The sequence below is a fragment of the Bos mutus genome, chromosome 11 (genome assembly GCF_027580195.1).
Source record: "Bos mutus isolate GX-2022 chromosome 11, NWIPB_WYAK_1.1, whole genome shotgun sequence".
Classification (NCBI taxonomy): Eukaryota; Metazoa; Chordata; class Mammalia; order Artiodactyla; family Bovidae; genus Bos; species Bos mutus.
The window spans coordinates 2,872,004-2,895,387 of NC_091627.1; the positions used below are offsets into that span (position 1 = coordinate 2,872,004).

Below are 23,384 nucleotides of genomic sequence, written 5' to 3' on the forward strand. Positions count from 1 at the left end.
GGAGTTCTCCAGTCCAGGACACTGGAGCACGTAGCTGTTCCCTTCTCCAGGGGATCTTCCCAGCCCAGGGATCGAACCCCGATCTCCCACATTGCAGGCAGATTCTTTACCAGTTGAGCCACAAACTGGAGAGGGCACCAAGACCCTGTCTAGGGAGGCCGGGGAGGGGGGCCGGCAGCCTCCCTGCCAGCCCCAAGGCTGTCTTGCCTTTCTCCCAGCACCTGGCTATCGGCCTGGGGGAGGCCCGTCGGCTTCAGGACGCTCCCCAGATGCCTTCGTGGACACAGCAGCTCAAGTCTCGTTTTATTCTGACAAAGGACAGGGTTGCCCAGTGAGGGGCGCAGCCCCAGGCCCTAGGCAGGGCACCTCGTACCGTCCTTGGCCGTGGGCCCACAGGCCCCGAGAGTTGGCCGGGGTGCAGGGGGCTGGGTGGCTGGGGCTGGATTCACACGGGACGATCCTCACTCCACCCCGCCCCAGGTGGGGGCTCTGGGGCCTCCGTGGTCAGCAGAGGTGGGGCGGGGCGGGGCATGGCGGGGCATGGCGGGGTGAGGAGAGCCTCTCCTCTCAGTTGCCGGGACTGGGCAGGTGGGCCTGTCACACCTCCTTCTTGCAGGAACCTGCGGGTGGATGGGGGTGGGGGGGGTTCAGAGGTCATCGTTTCTTAGCACCACAGACCCACCCACTCAGCCCATGGCAGCCCCGCCTTCCACCCTCTGACCCCTGGGTGGGAGCAGGGGTCCTAGGCTGTGTGTGTTGGGGGACGGGGGAGGTCATGGGGCCCAAAGCACTCACAGGAGCCCAGCTGCTCCTCCAGGAACGAGATCTGCTCGCTCAGAGAGTCGATGCGGTCCAGCTGCTGGAGGGAGTGGGCCAGGAGGCTGCCTGGGTCAGGGAGTCCGTGCTCCAGGGCTCGGGAGGCCAGGCTGTGCAGTGGGGCCAGCACGAGCTGCAGCTTCTGTGGGGTGGGCAAGGCCCCGGGGAGCCGGGTGGGAGACCTGTGTGACCCTGGGCCAGGCCCTCGCCCTGTCCATTCCATAAGGTGGCCAGCAAGCACGGCACTGCCAACCCGCAGACCCAGGTCCAGCTGCAGGGCCCCGCAGTGTCCACCAGAGAGGCTGCTGCGCTGGGAGCCCGCAGAGGCTGGTGGGCACAGGTGACGCCACACAGGCCCGCTCGGCCAAGGGTCCCCGAGGCCTGGGACCCCTAGTCAGAAGGGCTGGGGGAGGGGAGACAGGGGCTTCTGGGGGGTCTCAAGTCAAGGACCCTGTGGGAAGGCCTCGGGCACTGTCCCTGTAGGGACAAAGGCAAGGCATGGACTGGACCGAGGTTCTGGCTCTCGGTGGGGTCCCCGCCCCCACGTCCTGGGGTCCCAGACATCGTCTGCTGGGCAGGGTACCCACACCAAGGGCACCCTAGAAGCCGCCTCGCCAGGACACCCCCACGGAGCCCCTCCCAGGCTGAGCCTCCCTGACCCCGGGGATCCCAGCCCGGGCCTCACCTGCTCCAGCACGTCCACCCTCGACTGGAGCCTCTGTACTTCCTCCTTGACCTCACTGTCCGCTCCTGGGGAGGGCAGCTGCGGAGTCAGGGAGGCCCGACTCCCCACCCCGTGCCCCCCACCCTGGGCCAGCCTCACAGTCCCATGTAGGGGGGTCTCCCGGTGTGGGGCCCAGCCCTTGGTACCAAGTTCCAGCCCCAGCTGCTGTCGTGCCGAGTCCTGCCCCCCCACCCCCAGCTCCCCCACCCCCTGCTCCGGGCCCCGCCTTCCTCCTGGGCCGCAAGGTGGCCCCGGGCAGTCGCAGCCTCACCCATGCCTGCCCCCCGGGGGCCAGGGTCCCCAACGCCGCCGCCGTGCTCAGGGTGGTCTGAGCTGACGTCCGCGGGCGCGCTCCGTGCCGGGCTGCTGACAGCGCATTATTACTCACGGTACGAGTTTGAAGTGTCACAGCGCGTACCAAAAGTAATAATGTCCCATCACCAGCAGAGGTGCTGTGTCTCCGGCTGCTCGGTGAAGGGACCCCGGGCGGCGGCGGCTGAGCTGAGGTCCTCCCCACCGTCCCCGCCGGAAGCCCCCCATCATCACCACCACTCCCCCGGCCCGCCCTGCCCACCCCCAGGCACAGTGGCAGGAGTGGCATCTAGAAGGCACCTTACCTGTCGTGGGGTCTGGGGTCACCCTGGGGGCTCCTCTCTCAGGCAGGCAGACTGCCCTGTCCACAGATGGGCGGTGCCCCTCCCAACACTGGCACCAGTAACTGCCCGCCGTGTTGACACAGCGCTGGGGACAGCCGCCCTCTCCGGCGCTGCACTCGTCCACATCTGCAGGAAAGGGGGTGTCAGGCACGAGCACCCTCCCTGAGCCCCCTCAAGACCCACCCCTCGGGGCTGCCAGGATCCGTGGGAGGTGCCCGGGGGCTCCCTCCTCCTCTGGATGGCCGGGTGCCAGCCTCACCTGTCTGGCAGGCGTTGCCCTGCCATCCTGCAGGACAGTGACAGCGGCCAGGCTGGACACAGCTCCCTCCGTTCTGGCATGGTGGCTGGCATATTGCTGTGGGGGTGGGGAGGCCTGTCAGCAACGCAGGAGGGTCCCCGGGGCCCCGCTGCAGTGGGGTTGTGCAGCCAGGGGATGGGTGCCACGCAGGACCCGCTCTTGCCCTGCTGGGCTCTGGTTCCCTGAGACCGGGTGCTCTGGGTGCTCACCTGCCCCACAGGCCCCTGGCACCCCGCCGGTCCGCTTCCAGCCAGGGCAGCAGGCGTAGCGAGGCCGGGTGGGGTCCGGCCCGGGGCGGCGGCGGTAGGCGGTTCTGTAGAGGGTCCTGGGGGGACGGTGGCGGCTCAGAAGGGCCTGTGGCCCTCATGGTGCGGCAGCAGGAGGGACGGGGCCTCCGTGCTGCCACCAGGGCCCCCCCCAATGGGGCCTGGTTTCCCCACCCCGTCGTCACATCCTCCCGCCTTCTGGGCTGGCTCTGGCCCCGTGCCATTCAGAAGCTGCGCGAGCCATCTCCCCTAGTGTGGACGAGGTCAGCGGCTGTGCCCACAGAGCGCCTCTCCCCCCAGGGAGGGCACCTTAGGGTCCCCGCCCAAGTCGCCTCCCTGCCCCAGGCTGCCGTGTGGGCAGAAGCCCAGTAAAGCCGGGAGTGGAGTAGATAGAGGTGGTACCTCGGGGGGAGTCTCCTATTCTGGGGGGGTTCTAGGCCCTGAGGGAAAGGGGCTTCCCACCCTGTCCCCGTCCCCCACCAGAGGTCCTTAAGAACTTCACGGAAAATAGAATCTTTCCCAACCACATTACATCCCCGCAGCAAAGAACGAGAGATTCTGCCCCCCGCCCACCCCCCAGCCCATGCTGGCTCAGACTGGGACGTGCTGGGTCTTGGGGGAGGGGAAGGATATCCATCTGTAACTGTTGGGGGGCTGCCAAGGGAAGGGGGTGCTCCCTGGAGCCCAGAGGGCAGGACCAGGAAGAGGCAAGTTTCAGGGAACCAAGAGGGTAAAATCTTGCAGCCAACGATGCTGGGTGTGGGGGGGAGTGTCCCCAAAGTGGAGGGGGGCAGACAAGGTGGGGGACCCCTTTAAAATGAGGGTTGGGGGGCCGATGCGCCGGACAGCCCTGGAGTGGCTGGTTCTTGCGGTTACGGCAGTCACTTCCTGAGTCCGGGGCCGCCCAGGTACACGAGACTCGTCTCCAGCACACACTCGGACCCGGCCTCCGCAAGGCCTTTCACTGCTCGGGGCCCTCCCAGCCCCAGGGCGTGCGTGTGGCGGGCAGCGGTGGGGGCGCTCACCGGTAGGTGCTGCAGGCACGGTAGCCGTCGCAGGTGGTGAGGAAGGGCTGGTATACACGCTGCACGAAGGACTCGGACGCGGGGCCCTGGGGAGCCCCGACGACGCACACCCTGCGTCTGCGGGGGCGGGGAGGGGCGGGGCCAGGAAGTCAGCAGTGTCCCAGGGCTGGGACCCTCCAACCCTGGAGCCCAGGAGAGCCGGGCACCTGGGCAGGGGATTCCCCGACGGCACCCTCAGCAGGGACTGCAGGGAGACGCCAGCTCCCTGGACACTGGGGGCTGCCCCCAGGGAGGGCTGAGGGCCCCAAGCCCCGGCTCACCCAGGCCGGTAGACGTGCTCCATGCCGCCCGCTGCCAGCACCAGGAACCAGAGTGGAAGCAGCTCCTGGGAGCCCCACATGGCCTGAGTTTCCGGGTGGAACGGCCTTCTCCTCGGGGTGGCCTGGAGCACAGAGCACAGCCCTGTAAGTCCCTCTGCCAGACCCCCTCGAGCCAGCACCACGGGAGAGATGGTCCCCTCAGCTCGTGATGCCTGCCCGGCTCAGCTGCTTCGTTGGGGCCTCTCACCATGGCGGGGGAGCCCCCACGGCCAGTGCTAGCTCTCCTCACCCCCAGCCCGCCTGGACAAGGAGGCTGGCCCTCACCAGCCACATACAGTCCACCCCCGGACCACAGAAGGGCCAGGACATCGGGGTCTGGAAATGGAAGCTGATGCCCTTGCCTGGGGAGAGACGCACCTGGGCCCTGCTGGGCTCGGTCAGGTTCACCGGGGAAGGCGGGGGCTGAGGGGGGACCACCCCTCCCTCCCCTGGCTGGGCTTGGGGCCCTCCCACAGCAGGGCAGGGCTTGTACCCCAAACCTCGGTCTGCACATGGGGTGTCATGGCAGGCCTGAAACCCACCCCAGCTGGCTTGGCCCTGGCAGCCTTCAAGGACCTCAAGTGCCAGACCTGGGAGCCTGGGGGTATAGGTGCCCGGAAGGCAGGAGGTCCTCCTGGGGTGGGTCCGGGGCCTGTCCTTGGGAAGGATCACTCCTATGCTGGGGCCTGAACCACACGGGGCAAACCGCCTCCAGGGCGCCCAAGACAGTGGCTCCATCAGGCCCCGGATGGTGGGGGGGTTGGAGCAGCACCCCTTCTGCCAGTGGAGCCGATCACATCCCTGTCCTGGCAGCGGGTGGGAGCCAGGGAGGCTAGAGAGCGATTTCTGGGAATGAGAGAAAGCCTAGCCCAGAATTAACTCCGTGAGTGACAAGCCACGGGGACTGGAGCAGGGCTGCCGTCGCTGTGTGCCAAGAGTCTGGGGAGCGCTCTGCTCCCCTGCTCCAGGAGCCCCATCTGAGACCCCCCCAGGATCCCCCGAAGGACAGGGTACAGGAAGGAGCTGAGCTTGTGTGTGTGCTGGGGGCAGGTAGCAGAGTCTGGGTACAGTCGCCTCCCTCCCTGGGACTCAGTTTCCTCTGGCTCTGACGGTCAGTCCCATAGACAGGGATCACCATGAGCATCGCTGAGCCCTGTATCCACACTGGGGTTCAGCTGGGCGCTCGGTCCAGGCCCTCACCCGCCGCACCACACGGCCCTAGAGCTGCACGAGGGTCCTTCCTGTGAGCCCTCCCCCCCATTCTCTGTTAGCGGCCTGCGAGGGGAGGGCTGGGTGGCCAAGCAGGCAGAGGCTGCAGCGGGCAACTGAGGTGCTGGATTTAGTTTGGGGATGGCAGGGGGTGGCTGCTTCCTGGCGGTTTCTGGGCTGGGGTATATCCTGCAGTCAGGCGGTTCAGGGGACGAACTCTGCAGGGGGGCACCCTGTTAGGGACACACCTGGGGGCCTGGCACTCCCAGCAAGAACTGAAATGAGGGGAGACAGGTGGCCCTGGGAATGGGCCCCGGGAAGGCAGAGGCGGGCCGATGGGCTTACAGACCCTGAGGGCACCCACACTGAGCAGCTGGGGGGCACAGCTCGTGCACATGTAACTGTCCCCCACAAACACCCACCCAGCCCCTCCGCTACCTATGGAAAGCTGGTTAGGAAGGAAGTCCTGTTTTTTCAGAGGAGAGACTGGATTTTTGAAAGTCATTCTTTTCTCCTAGCCCAGAGGAAGCGGCTGGCCCTGGCCTCCTGCGCTGGGGGCGAGGAGTCCCATTTCCCTTTGCAGTTACAGCCCCACGGGGGCGGGAGACAGGGCAGGCAGGCAGGCAGGGCAGGGGGACCCACGCTGCCTCCAGGATGACAAGCAATACTGCCCCATCCCCTCTGAGGGTCTGCAGGAGCCTGCCCTCACTTGCCCGGGGTTGGGGGGGATGCTGCACCGCACAGCTGCCACCCGCGGAGACTGAGTCCCAGAGCAAGGGGCCTGACTCTGGGTCCCCCCTTCTACCGTGAGGGGTGCTCTGGACGTCAGGACCGGGGGTGGTGGATGTGGAGACGCGGGGTGAGATGCCTCCCTGGGGGTGCGCCCTCTCTACTGCCCACCCCACGCCTCCCCTTTCCCTCTGCATCGTGGGGAGCAGGAGCGAGGGTGAAGTGACCCCCTCCGGCCACCGCAGGGTACAGCTGGCCTGGGCTGCGGAGTCCCTGGCCCGCCAGGCTGCGGGCCAAGCGCTGGGGGAGCCGCAGGGCCCGGATAGGGGGATAAGGGGCGGCGGCGCCCCCCACCCCGCACAGGGACCCCCCACCCCTCGTGGCCGGGCCCGGGTCACCCGTCACCAGCAGGGGGCGCCCTTTGCCAAGGCCGCTGGGCCCATTCTCCGGACCCGGGGCCGGGCTGGGGTCGGTGCCCGCGGGGCAGAGCCCGGCGCTCCGGGCCGGCTCACCTCTGGGCTCCCTGCGGTCGCTCCGCGTCGCCCCCCCCCCCCCCACTGCCCCGCGGCCCCAGCTCCGCGAGTGTCCAGGGCCCCCGCCTTCCCGGCCCCAGCCCCCCGACCCCAGCCCGAACTGTGAGCACACCCCCAGCCCGCGGCGGTCCCTGCGCCCCCAGCCAGGCGCCCCGCTCCCTCCGCACTCACCGCCCAATCCGGGGCGCGCACGCGCCGCTGCCGCCTCCGCGCCGAGGGGCCCGGGCCCCGCCCGCCCGCCAGCCCCGGCCCCGCCCCGCCCGGCCCGCCCCCGGCCCGCCCCGGGCCCGGGGTGGGCGCCGGACCCCGCCCGCCCCCATTGTGCAGGTTGGGAAACTGAGGCTCCGCGGCAAACGGCGCCCCGGGGGCCGGGCAGTGAGTCAGCTAGAACCGGGGCTCCTGACGCACAGCCCCCCCCCTCCCCGATCGCTGCCGCCCCTCCCAGCCCGCTCCCCTGGACGCAGGGCTGAGACTGCGGCCAGGTGCCCGGAGGCAGAGCCCACGCGAGCCGGGGGTAGCTAGCTCTCGACCCCCCTCAGGCTGAGCAACGATTCCTGGGATGGCCATCGCAACCGGGGGGCCAGCTCACTGGACACCAGGGGCTGGCTAAAGGTGACGGCTGCTCTGCAGCCACGCGTGGGGTGAACGGCAGTGACCCTTGGGCGCATAGACTTCTAGAGATGGGGGGTGGGGAGATGGGGGGGTGGCGGCCTCAGCAGCCCCCTGCTGGCTCCTAGGTGTGCGCTGAGCCTCGCTCCTGGCCCGTGTGCCAGGTTAGGGGGCCTGCGGGGCTTCCACCGGGCTCCGCCTTTGTTCAGGACAGTTGGGACCACCCTTGAGTGCGCCTCAGGCCCCTGAGGAGTCCCCCGACTGCATGGTCACCGCGGGGGCCTCCTGGGCCCGTCCCCTCTCCTGTCCAGGCCCCTTTGCACGTTTGCAACATGGGCTGAAGAGCCCCAGGTGGTGGAGTGGGCCGCAGGGCCCCCGTGCTGCCGGCAGGCGGCCGGCCCTCCTGGGATCCCCGTCATTTGTGCACCGGGATCACCCCAGCCCTCCCTGGGCCTGCCCGTCTCAGCAGTGTCTCCCTCGAACCCGAGCCCCGGCCCTGTTTACCTGAGTGTGTGTGTGTGCAGGTATCGGTGCCCGCTGCTGCCCGGGGCACTCACCTGGGGAAGGGGGCTCCCTCATGCCCCGGACGCTGGTGGCAGCAGCTCTTCTGGGTGGTGGGGGCCGCCCGTGCCTCCCTGGTGCCGGGGTCTGTGGGTCAGACACACAGCCTTGATTCTCCTGACATGCCAAGGCAGGTGGGGGTCGGGCCAGCCTCCGTGCCACTGAGGGCCCTCAGCCTTCACTTGGCCTGCAGACCCCCACCCTCGGATGGCCACTCAGCTCTGCACACACCCTCAGCCTGGCTGTGTTCATTGCTGGGGGGTCCTGAGACCCCCAGATGGAAAGCTTCTCCGCACAGCTTGGGGTGCTGGGTGGGTGTCCTGTGGGTACACGGGGAGGGGGCCTTCGGGCAAAGCCAGCAGCTCCAGGGCATCTGGTTCAGGCCTCCCTTGGCGCCCAGGAGGAGAAAGAAGGGGCCCGAGGTGGCTGGACGGGAGCCCCTTCCTGGACCAGGGGGCCCGGAAGCCCCTGGAAGGTGCTCTGAGGGCGGCTGGGGAAGCCGCTGCTGGGATGCTAGGATGGTGCGGGGGCTCCCTGCCACTGGAGGGGTCTCTTCGCTCCAACCCCAACAGGCAGTCCCAGGCAGTAAAGAGTTCCAGGCCAGGCCTAGGGGGGACAGAGGGGAAAGCTGCCCTGCTCCATCCCCTGCCCCCATCCAGCCCCTGAAGCTGGTCATTTGACCCTTTGACCTCCAGCTTGAACAAAAAAAGGGAGGCCGGCAGCGCTGGATGGGCTGGTCCTCGCTTGGCTGCTAAGCTGGGTGGTGGGTTAGCCTCTGCTTTCTCCTCTGGAACGTGGGTGCTCGCCATACACGCTGGGGCGGATGGGCAGCGGCCAGGGAGTCCCCTGTGCGCCCTTGGGGACCTGTGCTGCTCTGGGTAGGAGGCTCCTGTAGGGTGCCAGGGGGACCAACGGGATGCCCACACTGTGCCAAGTTGTCCCTCTCCCCGACCCCAGCCAGCCCCACAGAAAGCGGGGGGATCCCTCCCACAGCCCATCCTGGCTGCAGACTTGGCTTTAGGGTTCCTGTCTCCCCTCTAGTGCCCATCCCCGAAACCCTTGAGGTGTTTGCCCACCCCTGGGGGATGCCCTTGGGACACACAGGTCCCAGAGAAGGGGGGTCAGCGGGGCCGGGGGGTGGGAGTCCTGCTTCCGACCCCAGGGGCTTCCCCGGGAGAGCAGGGTGGCCCAGGAGGCGGTTCGACGGCAGGGTCACCACTGCAGCGGCTCCCCTTCCAGGGGTCACGGAGCTGCTGGGCTGCCAGTGCCAAGTACGAGGGTGGAGCAGGCCAGGCTGGTCCAGACCGGGCCACCCCAGCGGGTGCCCTTGGCCAAGGTGAGGATGGCACCAGTAGGGGTGCCGATGAGGTGGCCCCAGAACGGAGAGCCCTCAGTGCTCAGCCCACAGGTGCCCATGGTTGCCCCGTCCTGCCTGCGCCCCGTCCCTGCAGGGCCACCCCTGTCGTACCTGCTGCTGCCCGTGCCCCGGCTCGGCCATGGCCACCTCTGCCGCCTCCCCGGGCCGGGGGTGGGCCCTGCCGCCCCTCGCCCGCCACCTCGAGGCGCCTCCAGAGGCCGCCCGCCTGTCCGGTCCACGGGAGCCTGCTCCTGGGCCATGGGGACGGCGGCCTCGGGGCAGGGAGGCTCCTCCTGGGACGAGGAAGGGCGGCTTTTTATGCTCCGTCCTGTGTAAATCGGGATTGGGATGGGCCCTTCCCGGCCGGACTTCCTGTGTGTGCTGCCCGCTGATAACGGGATCTGTCAGTGAACAAACAGGAGGCCGAGGGCGGGCGGGGGGCTGCGGGGGGCGGGGGCCGGCTGAGCGGCTGGGGCAGGGCTGGGGGAGCTGCCCCCTGGGGATTTCAGGGTCTAATCCTGAAGCAGCCGCAGACTTTGCTGGGGCCCACCTGGTGACCCTGGGGCCTGACAGGCCCCACGTGTGATGGACGTGGCTGGCACCCAGCGCCCTCCCGAGGCCGGGGGTCCACCAGGCTGGCGGGGCCACAGGAGTGCGGCTCCACAGACGGGCCCGTTTGTTCTGTGACTCCTGGGCCCTCGGACATGTGTGCCAGGGCCCGGGGCTGGGAGCAGCCAGGGCGAGCAGGGGGTGGGTGAGGGAGCTGGGGGTTTGAGAACAGCCTGTTCCCTGGGTTCCTGGCGCCTTGAGTGGCCGTGGTCAGGGGAGAGGCGGGGAGGGCAGACATCAGCCCAGGGCCTTCTCTAGCAATAGGGCAGTGAGCTCCTTGCTCCAGGGGCGAGAGCCCCCGGTCCCACTTCCGGGGCCCTTGCTAGGGGAGGACAAGAGATGTTCTCTGGCCCCTCGGGCTCCTGAGGCTAGGGAGGGCATTGCGGGGGAAAGGGCAGGAGCCTGGGTGGCCACAGAGGGTGCTCCCGCGGGCGCTCCAGGTGCTCTAGCCCAGGCCAGACTCTCCGTTCCTTCCTCCTGGCAGTGCCCCAGTGGCTGTGCTGATGGCTGGGTGGGTGCCGCAGGGGAGCTGGGCAGTGACCAAAGGACACAGCTGGACACGCCTGGCTGAGGGCCCTGGGTGAGCAGGCCCCCAGCCCGCCATCCTCGGGGCTCAGCCCTCACCCACCCAGTCTGAACACCCTCATTTCTCTGGCCTTGAGCACCTCTGCTCAGTCCTCCCTCCCTCCACCCCACCCAGCTTGATGTCCCGGCCAAGAAGGGAGCTGGGACAGCTCGGGAAATTCCCCCCAGAGTGCTGAGAGCAGGAGGGAACCTGCCCACCCTTGCTGGGGGCGGGGGGCAGGGGGTCTTGGCGGTCAGCCCGGACTGCTCTCTCCCCGCCCCCCTGGGAGGGTGTCCTGTAGGCGAGGCTGTGGTCAGCACAGGACCTTTGTTTCTCCTGGCCTCAGTTTCCCCAACTGTTCTAGGGGGTCGGGTGAGGTGCCAGCCAGAGGGGTGGCTGTGACCGCAGAGGAGGTGGCTGGCCCTTAAGCATTGCCGGATGGCGTCTGGGGGGCTCACCCCCCACCTCTTCCCCGCCATCCCCCCGTGGCCTGCCTTTGCTTCCTGGCTCTCTCACCCAAGGGCCCAGCTGCTCAGGAGGGCTGTGTGTCTTGCTGAGTGTACTAGGGGCCAGGCTGGGCTTTGCCCACACCCAGAAGGTGGCCCAGACCCTAACGCTGACCCTGCCCTAGGCCCAGGGGGTCAGCTCGTGCCCTTGGGTGGGAGAAACAGTGAGTGTCAGGGCCAGCTGGGCTTGGCCCCTTCCGAGTAAGGATGGGAAGACTGAGGCCCAAGGAGGAAAGAGACTCACCCTAGGTAAGCAGGGCCCCCCAGTTCCTCCTGTGCCCCCACCCCAGGGGGCAGATCTAGTCCTGCCAGGGAATGGGCTGGGCTGAGGTTGTGAGCAGCTAACTAGCCAACTTGTGAAATAGTTGATGGGCCCCCCTCCGTCTAAAACGTGGGGAAGGTTAGGGAATTTTCTGGAAGGGCGCCCAGAGCATGCAGACTGAATCGTGGGTTGAAAGGTGGAATTACAGGCGGTGGGGGGTCCTCTGTGCCCCAGTCTCCCCGGACCACTGGTTCTGGGACCCCCACTGCTCTGGGCCCCCCTCCTCACCAGCTCTGCTCTGCTGGCAGCTCCTACGGGGCCCCGCATGGCAGCCAGCCCGGCCCGGCCTGTGGCCTCAACCCCTCTGCACCCCCCAGTCTCAGGTCCTGGAGCCTCAGAGGCAGATGCCGGAGATGGGCTGAGGTCCCGGCCTGCCCCAAGCAGGTTGGGGACGGGCAGGGTCTGCATGGAGGGTGGGCTGAGTACCGGCAGAGGGCGAGGACGGCACTGGCCGATACCCCGTCGGACTCCAGGAGGGTCCTGGGGACCTGCAGGGGGGTCGGGGTGCCTCCTGCCCCGTGGGTGCCCCTCCCGGGTGCTGGGATGTGGGGAGCTCACTCTGTGTTCCAGTCTAGGCGACTCCACCTGGGGCAGGCCAGGACCACCCCATCCTCAAGGAGGCCCCCTGCCTGCCCCCCATGGCGTCTCTCCAGGGTTGGCGAGCACACCACCACAGCGGGATCAGCTGGGGGAGGAGTTGGTGCCACCCCGAGGGCGGCACAGAGGTGATCATCTGCTGGGACTGGTCCCTCACTACTGGGCGGCCCGGAGACCCAGGCCCAGGGCAGAGCCCCAGTGCGGTTGGAAAGCTGGCGTTCCAGTCCCAGCTTTGGCTCCCATGGCCGGAGCCTCGGCCCACACTGGCCTCAGTTTCCCCGTCCGCTCCCCGGTCCGTAGGCACGATGGTCCAGCGGCCTCCCAGCCCGCCTGCAGGCATTCTGGGGGTGATGGACTGAGTTGGGCCTTCTTACCTTCCCAGAGCGCACCGGTCAGGCCAGGGGCGTGGCGGGGGTGGCCAGGGCCTCCCGGGCCTCCTGGGACCCTCCCAGGAGCCCTCGATGCCAGGCTTCTGGCCTCGGCAGGCTCAGGAGCAGATGGACCGAGCCCCCGGCAGAGGCCCGCACAGGCATCTGGGGCGGCTCGAGGGGCGCTGGGCGCAGCGTGTGAGCCAGGGAGGGGAGGACCAGAGCACGGGGCAGGGGAGAGCAGGGCTTCCTGTTTACCCCCTGCGGTGGCCCCTGGCCTCGGGGACAGGATGGCTCTGTCAGCCAGACTCCCGCCAGATGCAGCTGACCCTTCATCCAGGGACGCGTGCGCCTGGTCCAGTGACCCGTCCCCGGCAGGACGGGAAGGGAGCTCGCTTTCCCCTAGGCCCAGGGAGTTGTGTACAGAGTTGGATTGGGTCCCAGAGGGAACGGGAGGTCCCACGGGGAGATTGGGGGTCTGTCCGGCAGCCGGGGGTCTTCAGCTCCACCCAGGCCCCCAATGACTCCTGCTTCACACCTCTCAGATGTGCCCACTGCCTGGCACTGTGTGCAGCGCTCACGTCTAACCCTTGAGCTGCTGCAGCTGAAGCTTGCCAAGGGGAGATGATCCCCCTAGGCTTGGCCGGCGCGAAACAGAAGCTCTGAACGCAGAGCCCAGGGCTGCCTGGGCAGCGGGAGACCCTCGGGGCACACTTGGTCCCTTCTCCTGCTGCTCCGTGGTCTTCCTCACTGGGGACTCCTCACACAGCCATCACGGCCTTTCTGCTGCTCATGTCCTGCCCCCCAACCCCGACCTCGGTTCCTGGTGGGTCCCCAGGGGCTGTGCCCCATTCTGGTCACCATACTTCCTTGGGCAGTCCCTGGTAGCAGGACAGACATGAAACCAACCCCTGCCCGACGTGTCTCCAGGCCACCCCCACCCGCCGTGCGGGAGCGCCCCAGCCTCCCCACAGCCTCGTCAGCACTTGGTGCTGTTCTGCTGTTCTGTCTTAGCCATTCTGATGAAGGTGCAGGAGTATCGCTGTGCTGTTACTTCTTTAATATAGGAAGATGAAGGCAGTCTCGTTTTTTGAACAACAGATTTCCTCCCTGGGGAAGGACTCATATCATAGGGGAGTGGGGTGAGAGCTGGGCAGGGGGCACCCGGGGAGCAGGCAGGGCATCTCCAAGGGAGCTGGGGTCCAGGCTTCTGCTTTGCTGAGCAGTCTGTGAAGTGCAGGCAGCAGTGGTCTGGGCAGTGGAGAGAGGAGAGACCACCCGGGCAGTGAGCGTGGGGGTCCCCCAGGGTGGGTGTGCGGCACGTTCCAAGCTCCCAGGGGCCGCCAGGAAATGCTTGTCTCTAGAGCTGTTGGCCAGGTGGGGCTCACGGTGCTGACTGTGGCCAGGGGGTGGGCTCTGGGTCCCACCTGGAAGCTGGAAGGTGGGCAGTGGTGGTCGCGGCTGACCCCTGCAGGAGGCTCACTGAGCAGGGGGATCCTGGGATAGAGCCTGACCCCAACCCGGCGCTGCGGCTGGGCCCTAACCCGCAGGTCCTCGGCCCTCAGCCCACGGCCCAGACACGTCCCAGGGCCCAGCTTTGCCTGGAGCCCAGGCTGCCCCAGCCCCACAGGGCTCCCTACCCGCACCGTGAGGGGTTGAGGAAAGGGGGCTTGAGGAAAGGGGGCTTGAGCACCCTGCCTGGAGCCCTGGACAGAAGCCCCACTCACGATCAGGCTGCAGTTTGCCAAGCCTGATGGATAGAGCAGCCGTTAACCTGGGGGAAAAACACTTAATCTCCCAGGAGAACAGAAAGGGAAGTTCCAGAGAACCGATGTGTGTGCTGGGGGTGGGGGGACAGGTCAGTGGAGGTGGGTTACGGCTCAGCACCTGGGTCTGGGCCATGCTGTCCCCTCCCTGCCCGGCCCACTCCGGGAGCACTGGGCGCCAGGCTCTCCGAGGCCTTCAGGGAGCAGAGTGGTGAGCAGGACCCTGGGGCCTGTGGGGGCCGCGCCGAGGGCACATGGCTCTGGTGGGCTGTCTCGCCCACCCTGCAGGGCCGCCACCACTGCCTGACCCCATCTGTGCAGGAGTAAGGGCCCCTCAGGAGGGCGAAGACCGTCAACCAGCAAGATTGACCTTGAACCAGGAGCTGCAGCCCTCCCCAGGCCTCCACGCGGGGCAGGCTTCGGGCGCAACGTCATCCCAGCTGTCTGGGGGAGAGGGGCTGGGGGCGGCGGGGTTCCCCTCCCCAGGGAGACCGTGTCGCCGGGAGAGTTTGTCGTCTCCACGGGGCAGCCATAGGCTTCGGGTAGGTCTGGGACATTAGAGGCCAGAAGCTGCCCTGCCTCACTTTCCCCGCTTCTCAGGGCAGGGCCTGGGGAGCCCTGCAGGGGCAATCTGGGGACCTCGAAATGCTGTCACGGTGGACAGTTGTGCCTGGGCCCTTTCCGGGGGAGGGGCGCAGCAGCCCACAGCGTCCACTAGGTTCTCAAAGGGGCCTGTGCCTCCCACCTACAGACCCCCATGGGCAGCCCTGAGGTCCCTCCAGCCTCCACAGTCCATGCTGTTCGGCCCCAAGCTGCCTGTGAGCATTTGGGTTTAATATCCCTAAAAATGCACATCTCTCGCAATTAGCAGGCAGATCCTTTACCACTAGCTTCACAGAGAAGGCTGCAGGGTGGGGGGGCCAGCTCTGCCACCCGGGCAGGCCAGAAATCTCTGTTTCCTCTCGGCCAGGAAACAGGAAGTGAGTGTGCAGGGGAGATTGGGGGCCAGGCCCCGAGAACAATAGAAACCCCCTCCAGAGGGGAAGGGGAACTGCGTCAGGGGCCGGGTGGGGGCCGCCTGACCTCTCCCCTGCAGTGCACAGGCCCAGGCGTAAATTTAGTCTCGGTTCTTTCCTGGTGAGAAGATACCCCGTGCTGGGGGAGGGGACGCACAGCCCGCCTCGGTCTCTGGGTGCAGGGCTCCTGGGGTCTTAGGGACCATCTGGGTAACCTGAGGCCTGGAAAGGAGCAGTGTCTGGCCTGGGGACCATGGGACGTGGGAGTGGGGCAGCTCAGACGTCCCACTGGGGCTGCAGGTGGCTGGAGAGGCCTACGGGTGCGTGGACAGAGCACCTCACCAGGCCCAGGGGACGAGAGCGGCTCCCCTGGCCCCTGCCCGTGGCAGGTAACTCTGCTCCAAGCAAGCAGGCTCTGTCCTGAGAGCCATGTGGCCTTAGCCAGAGCTCCAGGCTGGGCCGGGGCTCAGCAAGAACCGAGGGCCAGCCAGTGGTTTCTTTTTATAACAGAATAGCTATTCAGTTCAGTTCAGTTGCTCAGTCGTGTCCGACTCTTTGCAACCTCTTGAATCGCAGCACGCCAGGCCTCCCTGTCCATCACCAATTCCCGGAGTCCACCCAAACCCGTGTCCATCGAGTCGGTGATGCTATCCAGCCATCTCATCCTCTGTCGTCCCCTTCTCTTCCTGCCCCCAATCCCTCCCAGCATCAGATTCTTTTCCAGTGTCAACTCTTCGCATGAGGTGGCCAAAGTATTGGAGTTTCAGCTTCAGCATCAGTCCTTCCAAAGAACACCCAGGGCTGATCTCCTTTAGGATGGACTGGTTGGATCTCCTTGCAGTCCAAGGGACTCTCAAGAGTCTTCTCCAACACCACAGTTCAAAAGCATCAATTCCTCGGTGCTCAGATTTCTTCACAGTCCAACTCTCACATCCATACATGACCACTGGAAAAACCATAGCCTTGACTAGATGGACCTTTGCTGGCAAAGTAATGTCTCTGCTTTTTAAAATGCTATCTAGGTTAGTCATAGCTTTCCTTCCAAGGAGTAAGCGTCTTTTAATTTCCTGGCTGCAATCACCATCTGCAGTGATTTTGGAGCCCCCCAAAATAAAGTCTGACACTGTTTCCACTGTTTCCCCATCTATTCCCCATGACTTAGTTTTCTGAATGTTGAGCTTTAAGCCAACTTTTCCACTCTCCTCTTTCAGTTTCATCAAGAGGCTTTTTAGTTCCTCTTCACTTTCTGCTATAAGGGTGGTGTCATCTGCATATCTGAGGTTATTGATATTTCTCCCGGCAATCTTGATTCCAGCTTGTGCTTCCTCCAGCCCAGTGCTTCTCATGATGTCCTCTGCATATAAGTTAAATAAGCAGGGTGACAATACACAGCCTTGACGTGCTCCTTTTCCTATTTGGAACCAGTCTGTTGTTCCATGTCCAGTTCTAACTGTTGCTTCCTGACCTGCATACAGGTTTCTCAAGAGCAGGTCAGGTGGTCTGGTATTCCCCTCTCCTTCAGAAACAATTCTGAAAGAGAACAGCTGTAGTGAGGTGTAATTCGCCTGCCCCATAGCCAGCCACTCCAAGTGTGCAATTCCACAGACACCGAGCAGAGTGGCCATCACCAGCTTCGATTTTAGAATATTTTCAGCACCCTAAAGCAGCCTGCCTCCTCCTGCCGTCTATTCCCCAACGATATGCCCCCCGCCTCCAGGCCCTGCACAACCGCCCGTCTGCTTCCCGTCCCTCTGGATTTGCCTGGATGTTTCCTACAGCTGCAATCCTCTGACGTGGGGGCTTGTGTGCGTGGCTTCCTGCACTCAGCAGTGTTTGAGGTTCACGCATGTTGCCCCCGGAGTTGGCACTTCGTGCCTTTCTATGGCTGCATGACGTTCCGTTGTATGGATGGACATGTGTTATCTGTTCCTCAGCTGATGGGCCTGCGGGCCATTCCCTCCTGGCCGGCCGCTAGCTGGGAGTCACGTCGGACTCCACGGGGGCCTGTGCTCTGCGGGTGGGCTGGACTCAGCCACTGGAGCCCCTGGGGGTCACAGGGGGTCCCCAGCAGTCACCTCGGTGCCTGGGAAGCTCCTGCAGGCCCAGCCTGGCCCCATTCTCGTTGCCCTGGCCCCCAGTTCGGGGACACAGGACCAGAATCAGGAAGGCAGGGCTCCCACCAGCTTGCAGAGCAAAGCAGTGCTGGGGTCTGATCTGGGGCGCATGTTCAGGACCCACCCCCGGGGGTCCAAGGTCTTCTCCAAGCCCCAGTGTTCTCCATGGCAATGATCACTCAGGCCTCCTCAGCTAAAGCAGGTTTCCTGCTTGGCCCCACTGCCCCAGGAGCGTGCTGAGGTCCCCGGAGGCCGCCGGGCGTGGCAGAGCTGGGGTTAGGACGCAGGGTCCAGGGGTCCAGGGGCCCAGGTGAGCCGTGCTCTGGGCATCCTGACCCTCTGAGTCCCCACCGACGCCCTGCGCTGGGGTGGCAATGCCTCTCCACTGGCCGTAAAGGGGCCTTGCGCCCTTTCCTGGGGAGGGAGGGGGCGTGGGGCAGACCCCTCCCCAGGCCCGGCAGGCACCTAGGTGCGAGAGGCACCCCACTAGAGTCCTGGCTACTCTGCCCCAGCCACGGTCCTGGCCCAGATGACGCCAGCCGGACTCTCAGACAGGATGTTGTTCCCGACCCCCCCCCCCCGCCCCCCCGGCCCCTTCCCCAGCACCGCCAGGCCCGCCTCGGGATCGCAGCTTCCGGAGCCAACCCGGCTCTGGACAATGGCCGGAAATGCCGAGCTCAGGCCGCGGGCCAGGCGGTCACCGGATCCCTGGGAGAGGCTGGAGGCAGCTCCGCATCAGGCCCAGGCCCCCCTCCCTGGGGTGGAAGGGCGCCCCAAGGACCTGCTGTCTCGGGGTGGGTGGCCATGGACAGCTGCCCACGGGGCTAGGCTGGTGGAGGACTCAGGAGATGGGAGCAGGTGGCCATTGTACCCAGGGCCCAGCCCCACCCAGGCTTCGGGCAGTTATGCCCACCTCCACCCTCCACGCACGAGTCCCAGCTCCAGGCCCCGCTGGGTTCATGGGGCAAAGCGCAGAGGGCTCCGGAATGCCCCCAGACATTCCGGAATGCTGCCTCTATGGTTTGTTGGGTCTGACTCAGGAGGCACAGGCGCCCCAACCCCTCTTCCCACTTGGCCGCCCCACAGTTTAAAGGAAAGACATTCAAAAGCCAAAGAGCCACCTCCCTCTCAGGCTTGATCCCTGGAGCCTGTGGGCTGAGCTACGGAGGGACAGACGGACCCCCCAACCTCCTGCCCCCCCGCCACGCCCTGGAGCCGAGAGGATGTGACTTCTCCAGAGGCCTGTGGCTGGGGCAGGACAGGAAGAGCCCTCTGGGCCAGGACTGCTTATTTATGCTGCATTTTGTGATTCTAAAATGAAAATCAATCTGTGTGTGTGTGTCGTCCAGCCCATGAAGTGGTAAGCGCTTGTTTGGAAAGAGCTGGTTGGATTAGATTCCCAAAAGCATGAAAGAGAAACCGCTGCACCTCCGGCTCGTCTCACCACCTGGGGTCGGGGTTGGGGGCGGTGGAGCGGGTGCCCTCCACAGCCCCTGCCACTCACGGCGGAGGGCGCCCCGGGTCCGTGCAGCCTTGAGGTCAGCTCTGCCTGGTCTCAGTGACTTCACGACCCCCAGGAAGAGGCGCATTGGTGAAGATGGATTGTTTTTAGCACAGCTTTGGGTTCCCAGCAACACTGGGACGAAGGTCAGGAGAATTCCCACAGGCCCCCCTCTCCAGTGCAGCCACTCCCCCATCCACAGCCCTCGACAATGTGCTCGTTACAGGGGCAAGCTGACACCGCCCACCGCCCGGAGTCCACTGTGCGGCCCAAGAACACACGTCTGGGTGTGGTGTGTTCCCTGGGTTTGGACAAGGTGTCAAGATGTGTGTCCATCACATGGACTCACGTGGGCGCCTCACAGCCCTAAACTCCCTCTGAGAGGCACGTACGTTATGTGGACGAATTCACGGTTTTGGCGGCTGTGATCCCCGTCACCACGGGCCAAGTGGCCACTCATCCCTTGATGCCACCCACACCTGCCCCCGGCGTGGTCACCATGCCCTTAGCCGGCCCCTGCCAGCCTGGAAGCACACAGCAGTGCCCAGAGCTCAGCTCGAGGCTTCAGAGATGGCATGAGTGGTGAGAGGGTGCATGCCATCCCTGCCTGGGGCTGAGTGGACCACAGTCCAGAGCAAATGCATTTTTGAAGAAGGAGCCTGTTGCGGCTCAGAAAGCAAGCATAGAATTCCCTCCATCCCCCTCCGAGACGATACACAAAGAAGCTGAGAACAGGCCATCAGTATTATTCTTCACAGTAACCGAAAGCGGGGAACAACCCGGGTGTCCGGCCGCTGACGAGTGGTGGGTGGATGACACCCGCGGTCCGGCCGCTCAGCGGAACAGTGTTCCGCCAGCGAGGGGTGAAGGTGTTCAGCCAGCGAGGGGTGAAGCGGACACCGTGACCACACGGACGAGCCTTGGGAAGCTGACGCTGTGTGAAGGCTTAGAAGGACAAGAGCAGTGTGATTCCACCTGTGGGAAATGCCCCACACGGGCACGTCTGTTCAGACCGAAACCCAGCGGTGGGGACAGGGGAAGGGGGCGACTGTTTAACAGACGCAGAATTTCAGGTTGGGAGGCTGAAAGTTTCTGGGAGCGGACAGGGGTGGTGGCTGCACAGACCGTGAACGTGACTCAGCCCCACCGGGTTGCGCTCTTGAAAACGGCGGAGGTGGCGGAAGCTCTGGTCTATGTGTGCCGTCACTGCACTCGGGGGCTCGGTCGTCTCTGACTCTTGGCGACCCCGGGGACTGTAGCCTGCCAGGCTCCCCTGTCTATGGGATCCTCCAGGCAAGAATACGGGAGTGGGTTGCCATGCCCTCCTCCAGGGAATCTTCCCGACCCCGGGGATTGAACCTGAGTCTCCTACATTGGCAGGTGGATTCCTTACCACTGACCCACCCGGGAAGCTGCAAAAGAATTAACAAAATATATCCAAACTCACTGAATTGTGCGCTTGGACTGGGTGCACTGAGCGGTCTGTCAAGCATGCCTCAAGAAAGCCCTTATAAGAGAAGAAGAGATGCCCCAGATCTGAGTGCTTCCTGAGCAGGTCGCCGAGGATCTGCCCACCAGGCCCTGCTACCAACCCCACGAGGCAGGGGGTCGCATCTTAGGGGGCTGCCAGGGGCCACTGGGGAGGCAGCCCCGAGGGATCCGACTCTCTGTTCTGGAAACAGACGTGGGGCCTAGCCTTCCCGGTCACCCACCACCCCCCTTAGATGGGTGTGCGGTCCTCAGTCAAGGGCAGCCTCTGGGGTCCGGGGTCTGGGAGAGGCCCCTGCGGGGGTTGATGGAGCCCTCCTCAGCTCAGCTCGCCAGTTCTCTGTGGGACAGAGACCCCTGAGCGTGCAGGCCCCTGAGGGTGGGGTGACAGCCCCCTCTCTACCTGACATCGGGTCGCTTTAGGACAGGGCCGGTTCGGAGCCAGGCTGAGCCAGGCCCACACTTCCCTGGGGCCTCAGGCACAGGAGGGGGCGGTGTCTGACCCCGAGGGGGCCTGAGCCCGCCCAGGCCCCCGCAGCTGCCCTGGCGGACCGCTCCCCGCTTCCCCACCACCCGGAGCTGAGCCAGCAGAGCGCGGGGCCTGGAGGGGACCCGGCAGGAAGGAAGCCTGGTCAGCTCAGTTCAGATTCCCGGCTGGTCCTGGGGCCCCGGGCCCCGGGGGCCTCAAACTCCCCTAGACCCTGGACCACGGAGCCGGGGACCGAGAGGAGGTGGAGGGGAGGGAGGCCATCGCCAGGCACTCAGGCTTCTCACCCTGGCAGGAAGGGCTGACCGGAGCTGGGGACAAAAGGCGGACGTGCAGCCAGCCATGTGCGCCCTTATCAGGGTCTGCACTCGCCGGCCCGGCCTGGGCGGAAACGCTCCTCTGAGCCCGCCTTCCTGCCGTGGCCAGGCCCGTGCAGGCTCGGGGCGGGGGCGGGGCGGCGGTGTGGGGGCCGCCTGGCCGGGGTCCTGACTGTCACTTGAGTGACACAGTGGCATCATTCACTTAATGTCAGAGTTGAAGTTCTCCCCTCTGTCAGACGAGGGGACTGAGGCCCAGAGCAGCAGTGGTGGGGTCGGGGGCCAAGCCCCCCAGAACTCTGCACGGCCACCCATGGCAAGGCGGGCACCACACGGGCAGGGTGGGATGGATCCGGCGGAGCACGCCCGTCACAACCCACATGGAGCCTTAGGAGCCGCTCTTTTTAGCTCACGTATGAGAAGTGCGTCCTGATGTACAAATACGGCGGGGCTGCTGGCAGGAGTGTGGGGCTCTGTGGGCTTCCCACCAGGGAGCAGGCGTGGAGGAGAGCGTGCTCTCCCCTGCCCCACCCTGAGGGCAGGCACATGTGCTCCGTTTCATAGAAGTGGTCCCACTGCCTGAGTGTCCTCCGGCCACCCCTGCAGCCCTGCCCCCAGAGCCCGGGCCGCAGCTGCCCTCTGCTGGGCAAGGCTGGGCTGCAGGAGCTCCCCCTGACAGCCTCCCACCTCCAAATGCAGACTCGCAGGACCCTGGGTGGGTGGGGGTGGGGGACCCATACCAGCCATCTAGGCGGCCCTTCATGCCCACCCCCTGCCCATCCGTGTGGCCTGAGATCCTCCTGGGGGGCTGCCCCGCTCTGAGGAGGGGGCGGCCAGGGCTCAGGGTGGGCCCTGTACTGGTGACCGGGCTGGGCAGCTCGCCGGCAAGCCCGTGGGACTGGCCCTCTCAGCCCAGGGAGGGCACAGGGCAGTGGGGACACTGGGGAACACAGCCAGCTCTCGGGCAGTCAGCCCTGGGGGCAAACTGTCCCCCCAAACTAACCCCCAAGTTAGGGTGACTCTACCCCAGCACTGAGCCCAGGGCTGGGGGTGAGGACCGCTCTGCCCCTCCACCCAGCACGCCAGCCGGGCCACGGTGACCCCAGGCCCAAGGCTCTGCCCTGCAGACTTTGGTCGGGTCCCTCTGGAGCCACAGGCTTCCTCTCTGTAAAACGGGCAGGGGTCTCCCCCACATGCCCCCTGCTTCCCCAGGCTGAGGCCTGTTGTGCTCAGGGCCTCCACCTCCATAAACCGTGGTTGGCTTGAGTGTTCCCGGGTCCCAGTCGAAGAGAACCAAGCACAGAGAAGGGAGTGGTTCTCAGTCCTGGTACCCGGGGAACCTTTACAAGTCCCCTGGGTGGGGCGCCTGCTGACCCCTGGGTCAGGGCCTGGGCAGCGGGGACTTTGAGAATTCCCCCGGGGGGCCAGGATGAGGCCAGGGTGGGGGGCCCCTGTCTTGGGTGGAACAGGCCCTGGGGATGGGGCACCCCGAGAGACAAACTGCCAGGAATAGCCGGGCGGCAGGGTCCTGGGGGCCACCATCACTCCCCACCCCACCCCAGCATCTGTGGCCAGGCTCTCCCGAGGATGCCGGGCGTAGGAGAGCACCCAGGGCCCCCAGCAGGGCGCCCTTCCTGCAGAGAGAGGGAGGGCTTGGGGGAGCCCCGGGTGCTTCAACCGCACCCGCTCTGCGTCCCCGGCGGGTGCCTGGGTGGGTGGACGAGGATGGGCCGCTGGTGTTGCTGGCTGTGTCTCGGGGGACACGCGGAGCCCAGTTCTGGGGCCGAGGTCCCGAGTCTGCCGTGGGATGTGACCTCCGTGTCCTCGCCCGAGATCAGGTGACGGCCAGGCAGGCCCCTCGGTGGGTCTGGCTGTGAAAGTCCCTCTTGTGGGTCCTGGCTGGGGCCTGTGGCCCAGGAGACGAGAGGCCGAGGCCCCAGAACTGGGCTCCGTGGTCACGCTGGGCCGCCCGTCTGCCCCGGCCCCGTGGGCAGCCCCGCTGAGCTGCAGGACGGGACGTGCTCTGGGCTGCAGGAGGGCCAGCGCTCATGTCCAGATCACGTCCACACTTGGCCCTGGCCCAGCCTGGCCAGAGGCCCTGCCTCTGCTGACCAGACAGGACGGAGGGGTCCCCGGTGGCCTGGTGCCTTGCCTTCCTCACTGACCCAACCCCTGGACTGCTCCAGAGACATGGGGCACACTGGGGACCCCAGACCTCAGCCACCTGTCCCCCCCCGAGGCCTGGCCTGAGGCCTTGATCCCTGGGACATGTGGCTCCCACCTCCATGCTCCTGGGGGCTCCCTGAGGGCAGGGGTCATCTCTTTACCCGACTCCATAGACATAGGGCCCAGCCCTGGGGGCACCAAGGCCTACGTGGTGAGAGGTCAGCACAGCTGTTGCCCAACTCTGTCCCTTCCAGGCCTGGAGGAAGGGAGTTGGGGGCTGGGAGAGCCTCTCAAGACGGCTGGGCCCAGAGGCCTAAGGTCCTCAGCCCCACCGCCCTCTGTCCCTGCATCTGTCTGGCTTGGAGGTGAGCAGGAGCAGGCTGCGTGCTGCTCACCCACTGGCCACCAGGCGGTGCTGTT

The 23,384-nt window shown here is 66.0% G+C and overlaps 1 protein-coding gene across 10 annotated transcripts; it reads right to left on the reverse strand.

Annotated features, from left to right (window-relative positions):
• Window positions 1–291: 291 nt before the first annotated feature.
• Window positions 292–12,231, reverse strand: EGFL7 (EGF like domain multiple 7). Of its 10 annotated transcripts, XM_070378724.1 has the most exons (12): window positions 9,254–9,361; window positions 8,017–8,105; window positions 7,729–7,872; window positions 4,106–4,227; window positions 3,786–3,902; window positions 2,704–2,819; window positions 2,456–2,551; window positions 2,158–2,322; window positions 1,812–1,903; window positions 1,502–1,566; window positions 796–958; window positions 292–620 (listed from the first exon to the last, which is right to left on the reverse strand). In XM_070378724.1, exons 2-11 carry the CDS (start codon window positions 8,035–8,037, stop codon window positions 835–837), a joined length of 1,062 nt encoding a protein of 353 aa, XP_070234825.1. In that variant the 5' UTR covers window positions 8,038–8,105; window positions 9,254–9,361; the 3' UTR covers window positions 292–620; window positions 796–834. The 10 variants fall into 10 exon arrangements, 9 of the variants coding, with proteins under 9 accessions (XP_070234825.1, XP_070234827.1, XP_070234824.1 ...); XM_070378726.1 differs by lacking the exons at window positions 8,017–8,105; window positions 9,254–9,361 and adding an exon at window positions 12,116–12,231; XM_070378723.1 differs by lacking the exon at window positions 8,017–8,105 and having other exon boundaries at window positions 9,254–9,441.
• Window positions 12,232–23,384: the final 11,153 nt, after the last annotated feature.

Bases quoted from the DNA above. Each gene is read 5' to 3' on its own strand.
- EGFL7 (XM_070378722.1), bottom strand. From the start codon at position 9,402: ATGGCCCAGGAGCAGGCTCCCGTGGACCGGACAGGCGGGCGGCCTCTG. The intron at 2,552-3,785 runs GTGAGCGCCCCC...CCACCCCCACAG, and splicing joins CGTGCCTGCAGCACCTACCG to CAATATGCCAGCCACCATGC. The intron at 2,323-2,455 runs GTGAGGCTGGCA...CCTTTCCTGCAG, and splicing joins GGGCAACGCCTGCCAGACAG to ATGTGGACGAGTGCAGCGCC.